The 13,456-nt window shown below is 46.9% G+C and overlaps 2 protein-coding genes across 5 annotated transcripts in view; one reads left to right on the top strand and one right to left on the bottom strand.

Annotated features, from left to right (window-relative positions):
• LOC135903681 (uncharacterized) overlaps positions 1 to 13,456 on the top strand; it is a 242,064-nt gene that overhangs the window by 169,892 nt on the left and 58,716 nt on the right. The gene's annotated exons all lie outside the window — the stretch shown is intronic.
• The window catches only part of LOC135903682 (1-phosphatidylinositol 4,5-bisphosphate phosphodiesterase delta-1-like), a 77,474-nt gene that overhangs the window by 42,887 nt on the left and 21,131 nt on the right, over positions 1 to 13,456 (bottom strand). Inside the window, exon 1 of one of the 4 annotated variants that reach the window (XM_065434013.2) lies at positions 1,861 to 2,575. The exons of the other annotated variants lie outside the window; for them this stretch is intronic. Coding sequence (XP_065290085.1) covers positions 1,861 to 1,903 — 43 coding nt within the window. The 5' untranslated portion in view covers positions 1,904 to 2,575. Of the gene's footprint in view, positions 1 to 1,860; positions 2,576 to 13,456 lie in introns of those variants that run through there. 4 annotated transcript variants of the gene reach the window in all.

Below are 13,456 nucleotides of genomic sequence, written 5' to 3'. Positions count from 1 at the left end.
ATTTCAACGTGGAAGTGATCGATGCTGATTTGACGGAACGGCGTCTTAAGGTGAAAAAAAAAAAAAAGGAAATGCACGCGGTGATGTTTCCTGCATTTCCGACAGACGCGTCTTGTTTGACAGAACTGGTTGTCGCAGTGAAGATAATTAAGCGCACGTAGACGGTAATTTTCTTTTTGCTTCATTTTTTTTTTACTTTTACTCCTTTCCAATGAAGAATGCCTAAATGCAGTGCCACGACCATTCCCGTCACGTAATCGTGCGACTAGACAGCGCAGAACGAAAGGCATGACAGCCGGGAGCCAGCCCGCCGTCTTTCCTCCACGAAGCGCCATACCGGCGCCCTACAGCTGTCGTCCGAGGTCTCTCTTTTTATCACGCCGCAACGTAAACGCACGCGGCGAGCCCAATCTCTGGAATTTGAGGCACGCCAAGTGGACAGGTTGCACCCCCCTCCCCTTGCCGAGTGACAGGGAGAGGGGGGCTGCCTTCAATAGCAACGTCCTCAGAGTTCCAGCAGATTTGTTTTGTACATCCTTTTTTCCTGCTCTCAAAGGAACTGGAGCGCGACCGTCAAAACGTTCTCCGTTGTTTGGAAGTGACGATTTGTAGCGATAGGCTGCATTACGCCAGTGATTAAGCGAACGACGCGTGAGCTATGCTTGATATAAACATTTCATGTAGGTCAAGTATATGGTGCGCTGCGCATGCTTGCTGCAGAAGGCGTATTGGTAATTAGAACAGGCGTTGTCCGCGACCAACGAAACCGGCCGGATGGAACAAACTTGTCTCCACGGCCTCTCAAGGAAAATTGGGCGCATTTGATCTTTGCTCGAGGCTGTGTTTTGCGACTTCTCTATGGTGGGTCACCAGCCGAGCCGATAAAGCTGCACGGATTTTAAGCGTTCCCCGCGAAGCAGTGTCTATATCAGCTGAAACGATGGTAAAATAGATGTGCGCAGTGACCGTGACGAGGAAATAGCTTAAAACGACCGTGCTCTTGGGACGGGAGAAGTGCGAAGGAAATTTTTGTAGAAGTTCGAAATAGAGAAGTCGGAAGGCTTAGCCGCTCTACAATGGCACCTGAAGTGCGTCGACAATCGGGACGGATCCAGAATTCACTTGAACAAAAGCGGCTCAAGACATGCTAGGAAGACACCTTCGAACAATATTCAATCCAAGAAAAAAAAATAGGAAAGTGATGGACATTAAAAACAGGCGTTACTTCTGTTACACTGCAGCCGCAGACTTACAGATTCCGCGTTTCGTAATTCCAGGAAACGACAGTTACGTTCTCTTTTGGCCGCTCCTGCAAGTTTCTGCGCGGTAGAAGGACCGAGCGTGATATGCGCTACGCTGTATACCGCGAACAAGAAATACGGTAGTAGTGACGTCACGTCGCCGAGGGAGGGGATCAACCCCGCACCCACCGTTGCAACACTTCCGCAAAGTGCGCAGATGCACCAAGCAATCGCTTGCCTCGGTCTCTACCCCGAACACGACCCCGACGCCGTTCCGGGGTTAGGTGGTGCGTGCGCTTCTGCCGCGAGAAAAAAAAAAAAAGAGAGCGCGCCACATGAAACATCAGCAGGCCAACAAGAAAGGGGCGCAGGAGTGCCTGGTCGCGGGGTTGCGTCACCGCATCACGTGTTGCGCGCATCCCCTCAAAGCACACAACGCGGCCCACCGCGCACACCCTCTCCCAACCATACGGCCGTATCTGGTGGTGGGAGTGGCAGGTGGCAACAACACAAACTGGCTTGAGCAGGCAACTGGAAGCAACGACGCATGCATAGAAGTTGGCAAACCTATCTCGCAGCTGATTTATGAGCAGCAAAGACAAGGCAACGCATTTCCTACCTGCTTCCAGTTCGGGCGGCCCCTCGCGGAACCACCTCAACATCTTCCTCGGCGATCAAGTTGTGTGGACACAGCGGAGAAGCGTGCTTGACGAATACGGCAGACACAGCGCGGCCACGGTAGCAGCCGACAGACGAACTTGGCGAGCAGTGACGACGAAGCGATAGGTGATGCTCTGCCAAACACAGCTGACCCGCCCACCGAGATGTCCGAGTATATCTCACTCACTTGCACACGCGGACAATCAAAAGCGCACAGTGTGAGTCGGACTCACGATAACGTCAGACCAGCGTCCTTCTGGTCAGGCCGATGCATTCTCCCTCTGCAGGAGGAGCTGTATCTTTTTTTTCCGTCTCCGAGTCTCCCTCTTCTGCGCGCGAAACCGGAGGCGTAGAGTAGAGGTGTCTGCGCTAACGCGCCTAGCTGGTGGTGCTAAGCCGCCGCGCCGGTTTTAGAGCACTGTGTGACGCGAACGGCGCTGGTCCGGAAAAACGCACTTGAATTGCGGGCCAGCAGCGCAGTAGTAGCGCGGGTGGTGGTAGCGCGAAAGAAAAGAGCAAAAGTAAACAACCCGAAAGAAAGTGGGACCAAGCGCGACGCCGTCTAGCGGCAGCGTGGTGCAACGACAGAGAGAGGGAGGATGAACGGAATCGGTGGTGGCGAGGGCAGTATGGCTCTCTGCGTCAGATGGGAAGACGCCCCTCCTTGTCACGTGGAGGGACCCAGCTGTTTTTGTTTCGACGGCGCGCCAGATCGACTTTGCCGAGATGGGCGGCGCCTACGAAATGTTTGGCAACAAAAGAATGTCGTTCTAAATCCTTGCCGAGCGACAGAAGAGCAGTTGCTTCGCGGAGAAAGAAAAGTAGATGCAAAGAAGAGAGTAGACTATAACGTTGTGAGCGAGGGGAAGGAAGGAGGGAACGTTAAGAGGAGCGGTCGGCCAAGAAGCGATGAATTAACAAGAAAGAGAAAAGTCGGGGTGCCGGAGTTCGGTCGACAGAGACGACGCCAAGGCCAAACCGAGAGAGTATACGCGGGGCGCCTATGTGTGTGTGCGTGCGGATGTCTCCGTCGCTGCTGACGCGTAGCTCCCGGGAAAGTTGGTTGTTGGACGGGGGAAACAAATTTTGGCGCACATCCCTAGCGGTTAGACGGCGTCGACGCTGTCGCTGACAACGGTAGAGTCTGGCTACTAACGCGCGCAGAAGGAAGAGCGCGTCGTTTTTGTTGGGGATCGCTTGCGATGCGCACCAAGGCCGCGGGCCCTCGACGTGATATATCGCAAGAGCTTTATTTGAATCTTAGGTCTTACGCACTGGCGAAAAAAAAAAAATACTAGTCGGTGCGGAAGAACATCCAAGCCGCCACAGATTGAGGGGATGACGCTGGCGACATAGTTAGACGCAGTTTCGCCCGAAAGGCGAAGCATTGATAACGATGGCTAACTAGACGAAGTAAAGTTCGTAGTTAAATAAAAATAACTTTTGAGGTTTTGCGTGGCAAAAGCACCATCTGATTATGAGACACGCCGTATTGGGCGGCTCCGAATTCATTTTGACCATCTGTGGTTCGTTACCCTAATTCACGGCACACGGGTGTTTTTGAAATATTTCGCCCCCATCAAAATTCGGCCGCCGTGGGCGGGATTTGATCCCACGACCTCAAGCTTAGCAGTGCAACACGTACCATAGCCGCCGAGCCACCACGGCGGGTAAGGTTCGTATATTTATCGGCCTATATATTGCAGCGCACAATCGCTTGGTAATTAAATTAACAAGCGCGGCGTCACCTGCGGCAAACATGGACAGATGTCACCCGGTGACCGCGAACTTTGTCGCAATCTGGCATGACGAGCGAAGCGAAAGCTACGTGTTGCCTCTCGCTCCAAAGCGTCTCCGAAAATTTAGATTGCGCGACCTCCAGCAATAGGCGCTCGAGAAGACTGCACACATGAAGCTACTGAGCTTATAGGCTCCCCCAACTTTTGTGCCTGCCAGAGATAACCTCCAACATAGGGCTTGCAGCCACGGCCGGGTTTAGATGAGAAGAGCTACGCTCACCTGCCCCTCCCCCCTCCTCAGCACGCGCTTGATCACGTGACCTCCAACATCGGAAGAACGGCGCGCATCAAGCCACCATCTCACGCTCGCATGACCACAGTTTACGGCGCGCGCGGCGTGATATGATATCATACTTTCAAGTACATGGCGCTAATTATTATTGAGCTGCGGGCCTCCTGGTGCGGGGAAGCAAGGAAAGGCACTATTCAACCGCAATGATAAAGGACAGCACAATGAACTTCTCATCAAACGTGGCAGTGAAAGTTCTAAAATACCAATATTTTGAGTTACTCTGCGTAATAAAGTGAACTATGGACATTATTTTTTGGTTAACAGAGGGCTACGTTTACATTCAGCGCAATGTTCATGCTTTTTTACTTCACTAGTAGTTCGTCACTACTCGTTGTAGTATCACAGTAGTATCACCAGTCTAAACGTTCAAAAGTAAGGTGCGCCTGTAGATGGAGGCAGCGTGACCGAAAGGCATGTCCGTGAGCGCAGGGAGCACACGCCTATGTTCGTTAATATTAAACAATTAAGCGTTCTTGCATGAGTCAATTAGGTATGGGGCTTCACGTGCCAAAACCTCGATATGATTACGAAGCACGCCGTAATGGGGTCATCATCATCATCATCAGCCTGGTTACACCCACTGCATGGTAATTGCCTCTCCCATACTTCTCCAACAACCCCGGTTATGTACTAATTGTGGCCATGTCGTCTCTGCAAACTTCTTAATCTCATCCGCCCACTTAACTTTCTGCCGCCCCCTGCAACACTTCCCTTCCCTTGGCATCCAGTCCGTAACACTTAATGACCATCGGTTATCTTCCCTCCGCATTACATGTCCTGCCCATACCCATTTCTTTTTCTTGATTTCAACTAAGATGTCATTAACTCGCGTTTGTTCCCTCACCCAATCTGCTCTTTTCTTATCCCTTAACGTTACACCCATCATTCTTCTTTCCATAGCTCGTTGCGTCGTCCTCAATTTAAGCAGAGAACCCTTTTCGTAAGCCTCCAGGTTTCTGCTCCATACGTGAGTACTGGTAAGACACAGCTGTTATACACTTTTCTCTTGAGGGATAGCGGCAACCTGCTGTTCATGATTTGAGAATGCCTGCCAAACGCACCCCAGCCAATTCTTATTTGTCTGATTATTTCAGTCTCATGATCCGGATCCCTGGTCACTACCTGCCTTAAGTAGATGTATTCCCTTACCACTTCCAGTGCCTCGCTACCTATTGTAAATTGCTGCTCTCTTCCGAGACTGTTAAACATTACTTTAGTTTTCTGCAGAATAGTTTTTAGACTCACTCTTCTGCTTTGCCTCTCCAGGTCAGTGAGCATGCATTGCAATTGGTCCCCTGAGTTACTAAGCAAGGCAATATCATCAGCGAATCGCAAGTTACTAAGGTATTCTCCATTAACTCTTAATGGGGTACTCCAGATGAATTTTCACCATCTGCTTTTTGTTTTCCCTGCACCTAAATCGTGCACTTCACACAAGCGTTTTATTCGTTAATTCAGCAGCCGTGGCGGGGATCGAACCTGCGACATTGAGCTCAGCAACGCAACGTCATAGCAACTCCACTGCTGCGGGTTGGAGCGAAGAGAACACACTCAAGCCTATTATTATTATTATTATTATTATTATTATTATTATTATTATTATTATTATTATTATTATTATCGTTGTTGTTGTTGTTGTTGTTGTTGTTGTTGTTGTTGTTGTTGTTGTTGTTGTTGTTGTTGTTGTTGTTGTTGTTGTTGTTGTTGACACAGGCTAAGAACGGACCCTTGAAGCACGAACATGCGTGTACTAACTTACTACTGTCTATCCTCATCATGAGTCCTCCTACCCCTCTTCCCTTTCAGCAGCTGGTTTCCTCAAATAAGTTATCCCCCTCTTTCTATATCTCTAGCTTTGTAGTGCTGCCTTTCGTGAACAGCCGATTACCCTCTTAACAGCACAGTCGGGGGGACAATGACGGGGTGGAGAGGGGGGGGGGGTAGCGGATATTCAGGATCTGGATCTGGATATCCAGATTACGAAGCCATAAGTGGCTGAGCGCCGAGCTCGAGGCAGAATCCGCGAATGCGTTGCCGTGCCGTGTCGTAAAAAAAGCTCTCGTACAAACACGGCATACCTATTCCAGTGCATCTGTTGTTTTGTCGTTGTTGTTTTTTTTTCTCTCTGCTTTCGTGCGTACGAAGACGAAATCTTTTACAAGTGGGAATGCATATAGCGAGTGCTTTCTTGCCAAAATTTCACCGCAACCCCATCTGGATCCTGGATCCAGATGGGGTTGCGGTGAAATTTTGGCAAGAAAGCAAAATCCTGGATGGTCTATTTACTGCACTTAGTTAACGTCACTTAGTGATAGTTTTCACTAACAATTATAAGCATGCATGACTGCTTTATTCACCATTTTCATTGCAGTATCGCTGATGACCACTTTAATAGCGTCAGTCCGTGCGCATTACCTGAAGCCTGCACTAGCGTAGACGGTGTTAATAATGCCAACATCTCCGCGCGTTGTGTAGTTTCTCCCGCCATGAAAAAGCTGGCTGCGCTTGATGCAGCTGCTTCTGAAGTGTGTGTAGTTATATTATTGCCAATGCAGCGTGGTGTCTGTCCCTCGCAATTGCGTACCGTGTGCAAATGCGTCATTTAAGTGCGCCTAAACGCCTCTGTGGCTTTTCGAGAGCGATGGATGCTGGCTTTGAATAGCTGCAAGTTCAAGCCACCCGTCACGGAATCACTTCTGTCATGTGGGTTACACTGGCGAGACTGGGTGTAGCCGGATAATGTAGTTTTCTCAAGAGTGGCCTGACTTCGCGATACACCCTGAATATATCGAACTGTCGTCTCCACAGATTTGACCCTTCGTTTCATCGCACCCCTCCCGCCGTGATGCAACATTACTGTATACCGCCCCCTGTTTGGGGTGCCTTTTACCAAAGCCTATGGTCATAGAGATTCCTATGATAGAGATAGCCTATCATAGAGATAGCTTATGTTCATAGAGTTCAGTAGAGTTCTATAGAGATTTATACAGTACCAGTAACACCCACGATGATAATGTGAGAGAGAATAGTCTAGAGGAATTTGAAATCCCACAAGTAACTCCGGAAGAAGTAAAGAACGCCTTGGGAGCTATGCAAAGGGGGAAGGCAGCTGTGGAGGATCAGGTAACAGCAGATTTGTTGAAGGATGGTGGGAACATTGTTCTAGAAAGACTGCCACCCTATATACACAATGCCTCATGACCTCGAGCATACCGGAATCTTGGAAGAACGCTAACATAATCTTAATCCATAAGAAAGTGGACGCCAAAGACTTGAAAAATTGTAGACCGATCAGCTTACTGTCAGTTGCCTACAAAGTATTTACTAAGGTAATCGCAAGTAGAATCAGGAACACCTTAAACTTCTGTCAACCAAAGCACCAGGCAGGATTCCGTAAAGGCTGCTCAACAATAGACCATATTCACACTATCAATCAGGTGATAGAGAAATGTGCGGAATATAACCAACCCTTATATATAGCCTTTATTGATTACGAAAAAGCGTTTGATTCAGTCCAAACCTCAGCAGTGATGGAGGCAATACGGAATCAGGGTGTACACGAACCATATGTAAAAATACTGAAAGATGTTATAGCGGCTCCACAGCCACCGTAGACCTCCACAAGGAACGTAACCAAATCCCCCCCAAAAAAGGGGTCAGGCAGGGATCGAGATGCGATCTCTCCGATGCTATTCACACCGTGCTTACAGGAGGTATTCAGAGACCTGGAGTGGGAAGAATTGGGGATAAGAGTTGATGGAGAATACCTTAGTAACTTACGATTCGCTGATGATATTGCCTTGCTTAGTAACTCAGGAGACCAATTGCAATGCATGCTCACTGACCTGGAGAGGCAAAGCAGAAGGGTGGGTCTAAAATTATCCTGCAGAAAACTAAAGTAATGTTTAACAGTCTCGGAAGAGAACAACAGTTTACAATAGGTAGCGAGGCACTGGAAGTGGTAAGGGAATACACCTACTTAGGGCAGGTAGTGACCAGGGATCCGGATCATGACACTGAAATAATCAGACAAATAAGAATGGGCTGGGGTGCGTTTGGCAGGCATTCTCAAATCATGAACAGCAGGTTGCCGCTATCCCTCAAGAGAAAAGTGTATAACAGCTGTGTCTTACCAGTACTCACGTATGGAGCAGAAACCTGGAGGCTTACGAAAAGGGTTCTCTGCTTAAATTGAGGACGACGCAACGATCTATGGAAAGAAGAATAATGGGTGTAACGTTAAGAGAAAAGAAAAGAGCAGATTGGGTGAGGGAACAAACGCGGGTTAATGACACCTTAGTTGAAATCAAGAAAAAGAAATGGGCATGGGCAGGACATGTAATGAGGAGGGAAGATAACCGATGGTCATTAAGGGTTAGGGTCTGGATTCCAAGGGAACGGAAGCGTAGCAGGGAGTGGCAGAAAGTTAGGTGGGCGGATGACATTAAGAAGTTTGCAGGGAAAACATGGCCACATTTAATACATGACCGGGGTAGTTGGAGAAGTATGGGGGAGGCCTTCGCGCTGCAGTGGGCGTAACCAGGCTGCTGCTGCTGCTGCTGCTGCTGCTGCTGATGATGATGATGCTCATTCCTTAGTGGAATGTCATACCCACATGTGACTCGTGCAACTGTGAAGAGACGACCAAACACGTGTTGTGTTTATGTCATCGTTATGATGTCGAACTTGACGCTCTTCGGAGTGCATTCTACCGGATAGATCATAGACCATTTTCCGAGACAATGATTCTCAGGCGGTGGTCCAACGCGCCGTGGGCTTACAAAGTGACGCGGACATTACTGCAGTCTCTGAAATCGACTGGCCTCAGTGACCGATTGTGGGCGTGATGGACACCCCCTCGTGTTTGCGCTGCTATTACCTCCTTCCCTCTTATTTGATTGTTTGTTTCCTTCTTTCCATCACTTTACCTCTTCCCCCTTCGTAGGGTGGCGAACCGGACGCTCGTCTGGTTTACCTCCCTACCGTTCCTTTGTCCACTTTCTTTTTCCTCTCCCTTTAAAGAGAGACCGGGTGAGCGCATTAACGGTTGCATTAATCATTACATTACACGTCATGGCGTGTAATGCATTACATTGCAGTACATAGCTTGTAATGCAATAGCATTAAAACGCTATGGCGAGTCCACGATGAAGTGAAATGACAGGCAAAATGGCCGACCCTCCGAGCTGACCTTGGAAACAAGGTGTGGATAAGCCATAAGTTTTCGCAATACACCAGTTCGGGAGCCAGAGAATCTTCGGCTTGTTCCCAAGACGAACGATGCCGTCGGGCTCTTGTCATCAGCGAACGACCGCGGCACCCTAGCCTCGATTTTAACACGTCGCTTGAACCTCGCAGTGACGACTCAGTAGCTGTGGCGCGCCTACTGCTTAGAGCGATGTCCCGGGTTCGGAGGCACCGAACGTTAATAAAAGAAGCGCATTAAAGTGCGCATTAAAACGGCAGATTAGCAAGATCATTTGAGAGCCTACCGCTCCATCGTTCCTTACAGTTCCTGTTTTATGTTGGAACGTTAAGAGGAAGCTTTAGCTCGGGTGCTCCTATCTAAATACACGTAAAAGGAGAATTCGTTTTTCTCGGCAACCACTGCACCAAACTTGACGAGGTTTGTTGCATTTAAAAGAAAAACTTAAAATCTAGTGACTGTTGGTTTCGAATTTTTTATTTAGGCTGTCAATTTCTAAGTAACGGTTGGCAAAAATCGGAAATTTTCAGAAAGCGAAACTATCAAGTTTATATCTTCGCTACTCACCAACGAAAAATGATATTACAATTCTGTGACGCTCATCTCATAGCACATCTAAAGCGGACGAAATTGATATATTATACATGAATCTTAATATATTAAGGGATGTGTAAATACAGCTTTTGCAGAACCCTTGTACACAACGTAACAAGTTCGCGCAATATATAGATTGACATATTGAATTTGTCCGCTTTGAATGATCTAATGGATGCCGTTTACAGAATCGTGATATCTGTTCCTGATGCAGAGCTATTAAATTGTGAACTTCGTGCTTCTGTCTTTTCGAACTTACGAATTCTTGAAAATTATTTTAACCGAATTCAGGCCCTAAATCGAAATTCCGCTGCCAACAGTCATTAGAATTTAACCTTCACTTCCTCTTAAGCCCCGTTAAACAATCGATAAATACACTGTAACGTGGTCTTCGAACTTGTCTACACAAAGAGTCAAAGGGCCCACTGATACGAGTACAGCATGCTTTCCGCACCGCTCGAGGAGCTTGCACCTAAGCCAACGTTACAGGTAGGCCTAAGGCTTTAGACAGACCGAGTTGTTGGCGCCATCTCGAGGAAATCAAGGTAACCACAAGGAGGATTCAAGTTTGAGCGCGTTCGAAGTCCTTGTTCCGAAATTTCGCTCCGCCTGTTAGCCTTAAATGGCTGGTCTGTTTGCCGGAGTGCGTCGTCACCTCCGTTTCTTGTTTACGCCCACGTCCAAGTATGCGGGAGAACGCTTCATCATACCAACGGTTGGAAAGCCGTTCCACTCAAATAATTTCAAATAACTTCCACTCAAATAACTTCTAAAAGCACCCGCTGTACAGATAAGGTGGATTCGAAGATAAATACGCGAGTTTGATTTCAAAGTAGGAGAGCAACGTTTCCAGCACGAACTAAGTGAGGGAGAGATACATAAATTTATTATGGTAGAAAAGCTGAGAGGTCGGCCTGCATTAAAGTTATGACTTGCTACTCAAAACTGGGCAAGGTAGTCGGTATTAACAAGCGAGAGAGAGAGAAGTGTTAAAGATGACGATGAGCGAACTTGAACACCAAATACTCATAAAGGTCTTAATTCCAGACCGCTCTTGTGCGAGAATTTGAGGAGAGCCTTTATAACATCACGCCGATGACTAGGGTTCGGGCCAAGGTCCCAATAGAACCTTTTTGAGACAGCGGTTGAATGGCAAACTTGAACAAATGTTGCGTGCCAAAGATTGTCCTTGTACAGCGTATCGCGGACAGAAGGCGTGTTCTGTGTTCTCGGGTGCCTCGTACTCCTCGCAGTCCGCACCGCCAGCACGGCGGAGAAGGTGTAGGCTGCGCCGAGGTAACACCACACCTAATAGTGACCTGTGCAGCAAGCTTGCATTACTTCCTCTGATCGTGGACGATAAGTTCACTCGAGTCCGTGAAGGCGGCGATGACGGTGTCTCGGCAGCGCCCAATGTATGCTACACTGTTTTCATGCAGTAGTGCATACACCAAGGCACTAAGGTTAAAGAACCCCAGGTGGTCGAAATTTCCGGAGTCCCCCACTACGGCGTGCCTCATAATCAGAAAGTGGTTTTGGCACGTAAAACCCCATATTTAATAATAATAAATACACCAAGGCACTAGTGTGTGTGTAAGGCATTAAGGAACACTAAGACATTAGTGTATCTCTCTCCAAGTTGCCATGTCATGCTACATTCATTACAGTGATCAAGGTTTCTGACAGAGCTGACATGGAATGAGGCTAGCTACCCCATATTTAATTATAATAAATACACCAAGGCACTAGTGTGTGTGTAAGGCATTAAGGAACACTAAGGCATTAGTGTATCTCTCTCGAAGTTTCCATGTCATGCTACATTTATTACAGTGGACAAGGTTTCTGATAGAGCTGACATGGAATGAGGCTAGCTTCACAACTATGGAGAGGTCAATTGAATGGATCGACCGAAAGATCTACTAAAGCGCTAATTAGGCTCAATAAAAAACAAGGCACGAGAAACACGCAGCAGCGAGCCTCTTAAAAGGAAACTCTACGTCGGGAGCTCCTATCTGTAAGGGTGCATCAAATGAAAACGGAACAACAGTGCGCTGAAAATCGTATGAGCCATGTTGATATAAACATAGACAAAGTAGAAGATAACACAAAAAAGGACACTATGGGCATTTCTTCACAATAATACTCTACTTATACAAGATACAAGGTAGTATACAATTCGATGTCCACAATTGCGGGTGTTCCCTCTTCATTTGATCCACAGTCATAAATACACTAGAAAACCGTTTTACTCGGCATTCGTTGCACCCACAATTATGTGATTTGTTCCACGCGACAAAAAAAGAAAAAAAAAGAAAGAAAATCAAATCTATTGACTGTGGCAAGCACATTTCAGTTTTTTAAAGTGTTAAGCCGTGAATTTTGTAACAAAATTGCTGAAAATTAAACAGAAGTACAATGTTGGCAACTCTAACCCATAAATAAATGAGGATGTCACAGTTTTATCGATTTATCAGTTCATTAAAGCATTTAAGACAATATCGCACCCATTAAAGCCTCTAATTTGTACAGAAATGATGCAAGGTATAACAAAAAGCATCTGGTACACGATTGTTTTCGCATTCAGTCGCAATTCGAATGCGGCTGCCGCTACTGGGATTCGAACCGACGACTTCGTGCTGAGCTGCATGAAGCCATAGCCGCCGAGTTACCTCGACGGGCGCGCAGGAACTTTAGTTCTCGTTTGAGCTCTCCGAACGACATTCTGCCGAAACGTTCTTTCAGAAATTATGAGAGCCACGCGGTCGCGTCCTGCGCCATATGGCACTATGGCGAGATTCTGTTTCCGCGTCGTCGCTTATCTTTCACTTCTACTTCCTTACTTCTTATCAGCCGTATTAAGAGGAAGTTTGAGCTCGGGGGCTCCCATATAAACGCATGGGACAGGAGAAATGGTTCTTCCCGGCAACGATACGCACCAAATTGGATGTCTTGCTTCACTTAAAAGAAAAAAAAAAGTTAAAGCTGTCTGAAGCGGAGTTTTTGTTTAAGCCTTCAAGTTTTTATATATATACGGTATATATAAAGCACGATATCGCGATTCTGTAAAATGTATCTAATAGTACATATAAAACTGTCAGCTTTGTTGTAATATACATGACTCTCAAATAGACCACTAATACGTGAGTAGGACTTTCGCGAAACCTTCGCAAACATTGCAGCGAATTCGCGTAAGAGTTAAATTAATATATCAAGTTTGTCCGCTTTTGAATTTCTGACCTATGCAATTTACAAAACTAGAATACATATTTTTGACGCTGAGTTACGGATTCGTGAACTTCGTGCTTCTATATTTATCGAACCTAACAATTTCCAGAAATTTTTGTAACATCAATCAAGGCCATAAATGAAATTTACTCCCATCAGTCACTAGAACTTATCTTTTTTTCTCTCAAATGCGCCAAATATCATAAAAATCGACCCAGGGGTTATTTCAGAAAATACACATGTCACTGCTTCGTCTGTCTGCAGTCTGCAATTCCTGTTCTTGGCGCTGTTACTCGTTTTCTCAGAAAAGCGTTCTAGCGCTTTACACGTATTTGAATAGGCGGTTTCGGAGTTTGAGCCGCGCTAAAGCTTCCTCTAAAGTTTACTGCATGACGCCTCTGCCAGCGATCTCCAAGTTGTCCTTGTCCTGCGTCAACTA

This window comes from Dermacentor albipictus, chromosome 9 (assembly GCF_038994185.2).
Source record: "Dermacentor albipictus isolate Rhodes 1998 colony chromosome 9, USDA_Dalb.pri_finalv2, whole genome shotgun sequence".
Classification (NCBI taxonomy): Eukaryota; Metazoa; Arthropoda; class Arachnida; order Ixodida; family Ixodidae; genus Dermacentor; species Dermacentor albipictus.
This window is presented reverse-complemented; position numbering and strand designations above follow the sequence as displayed.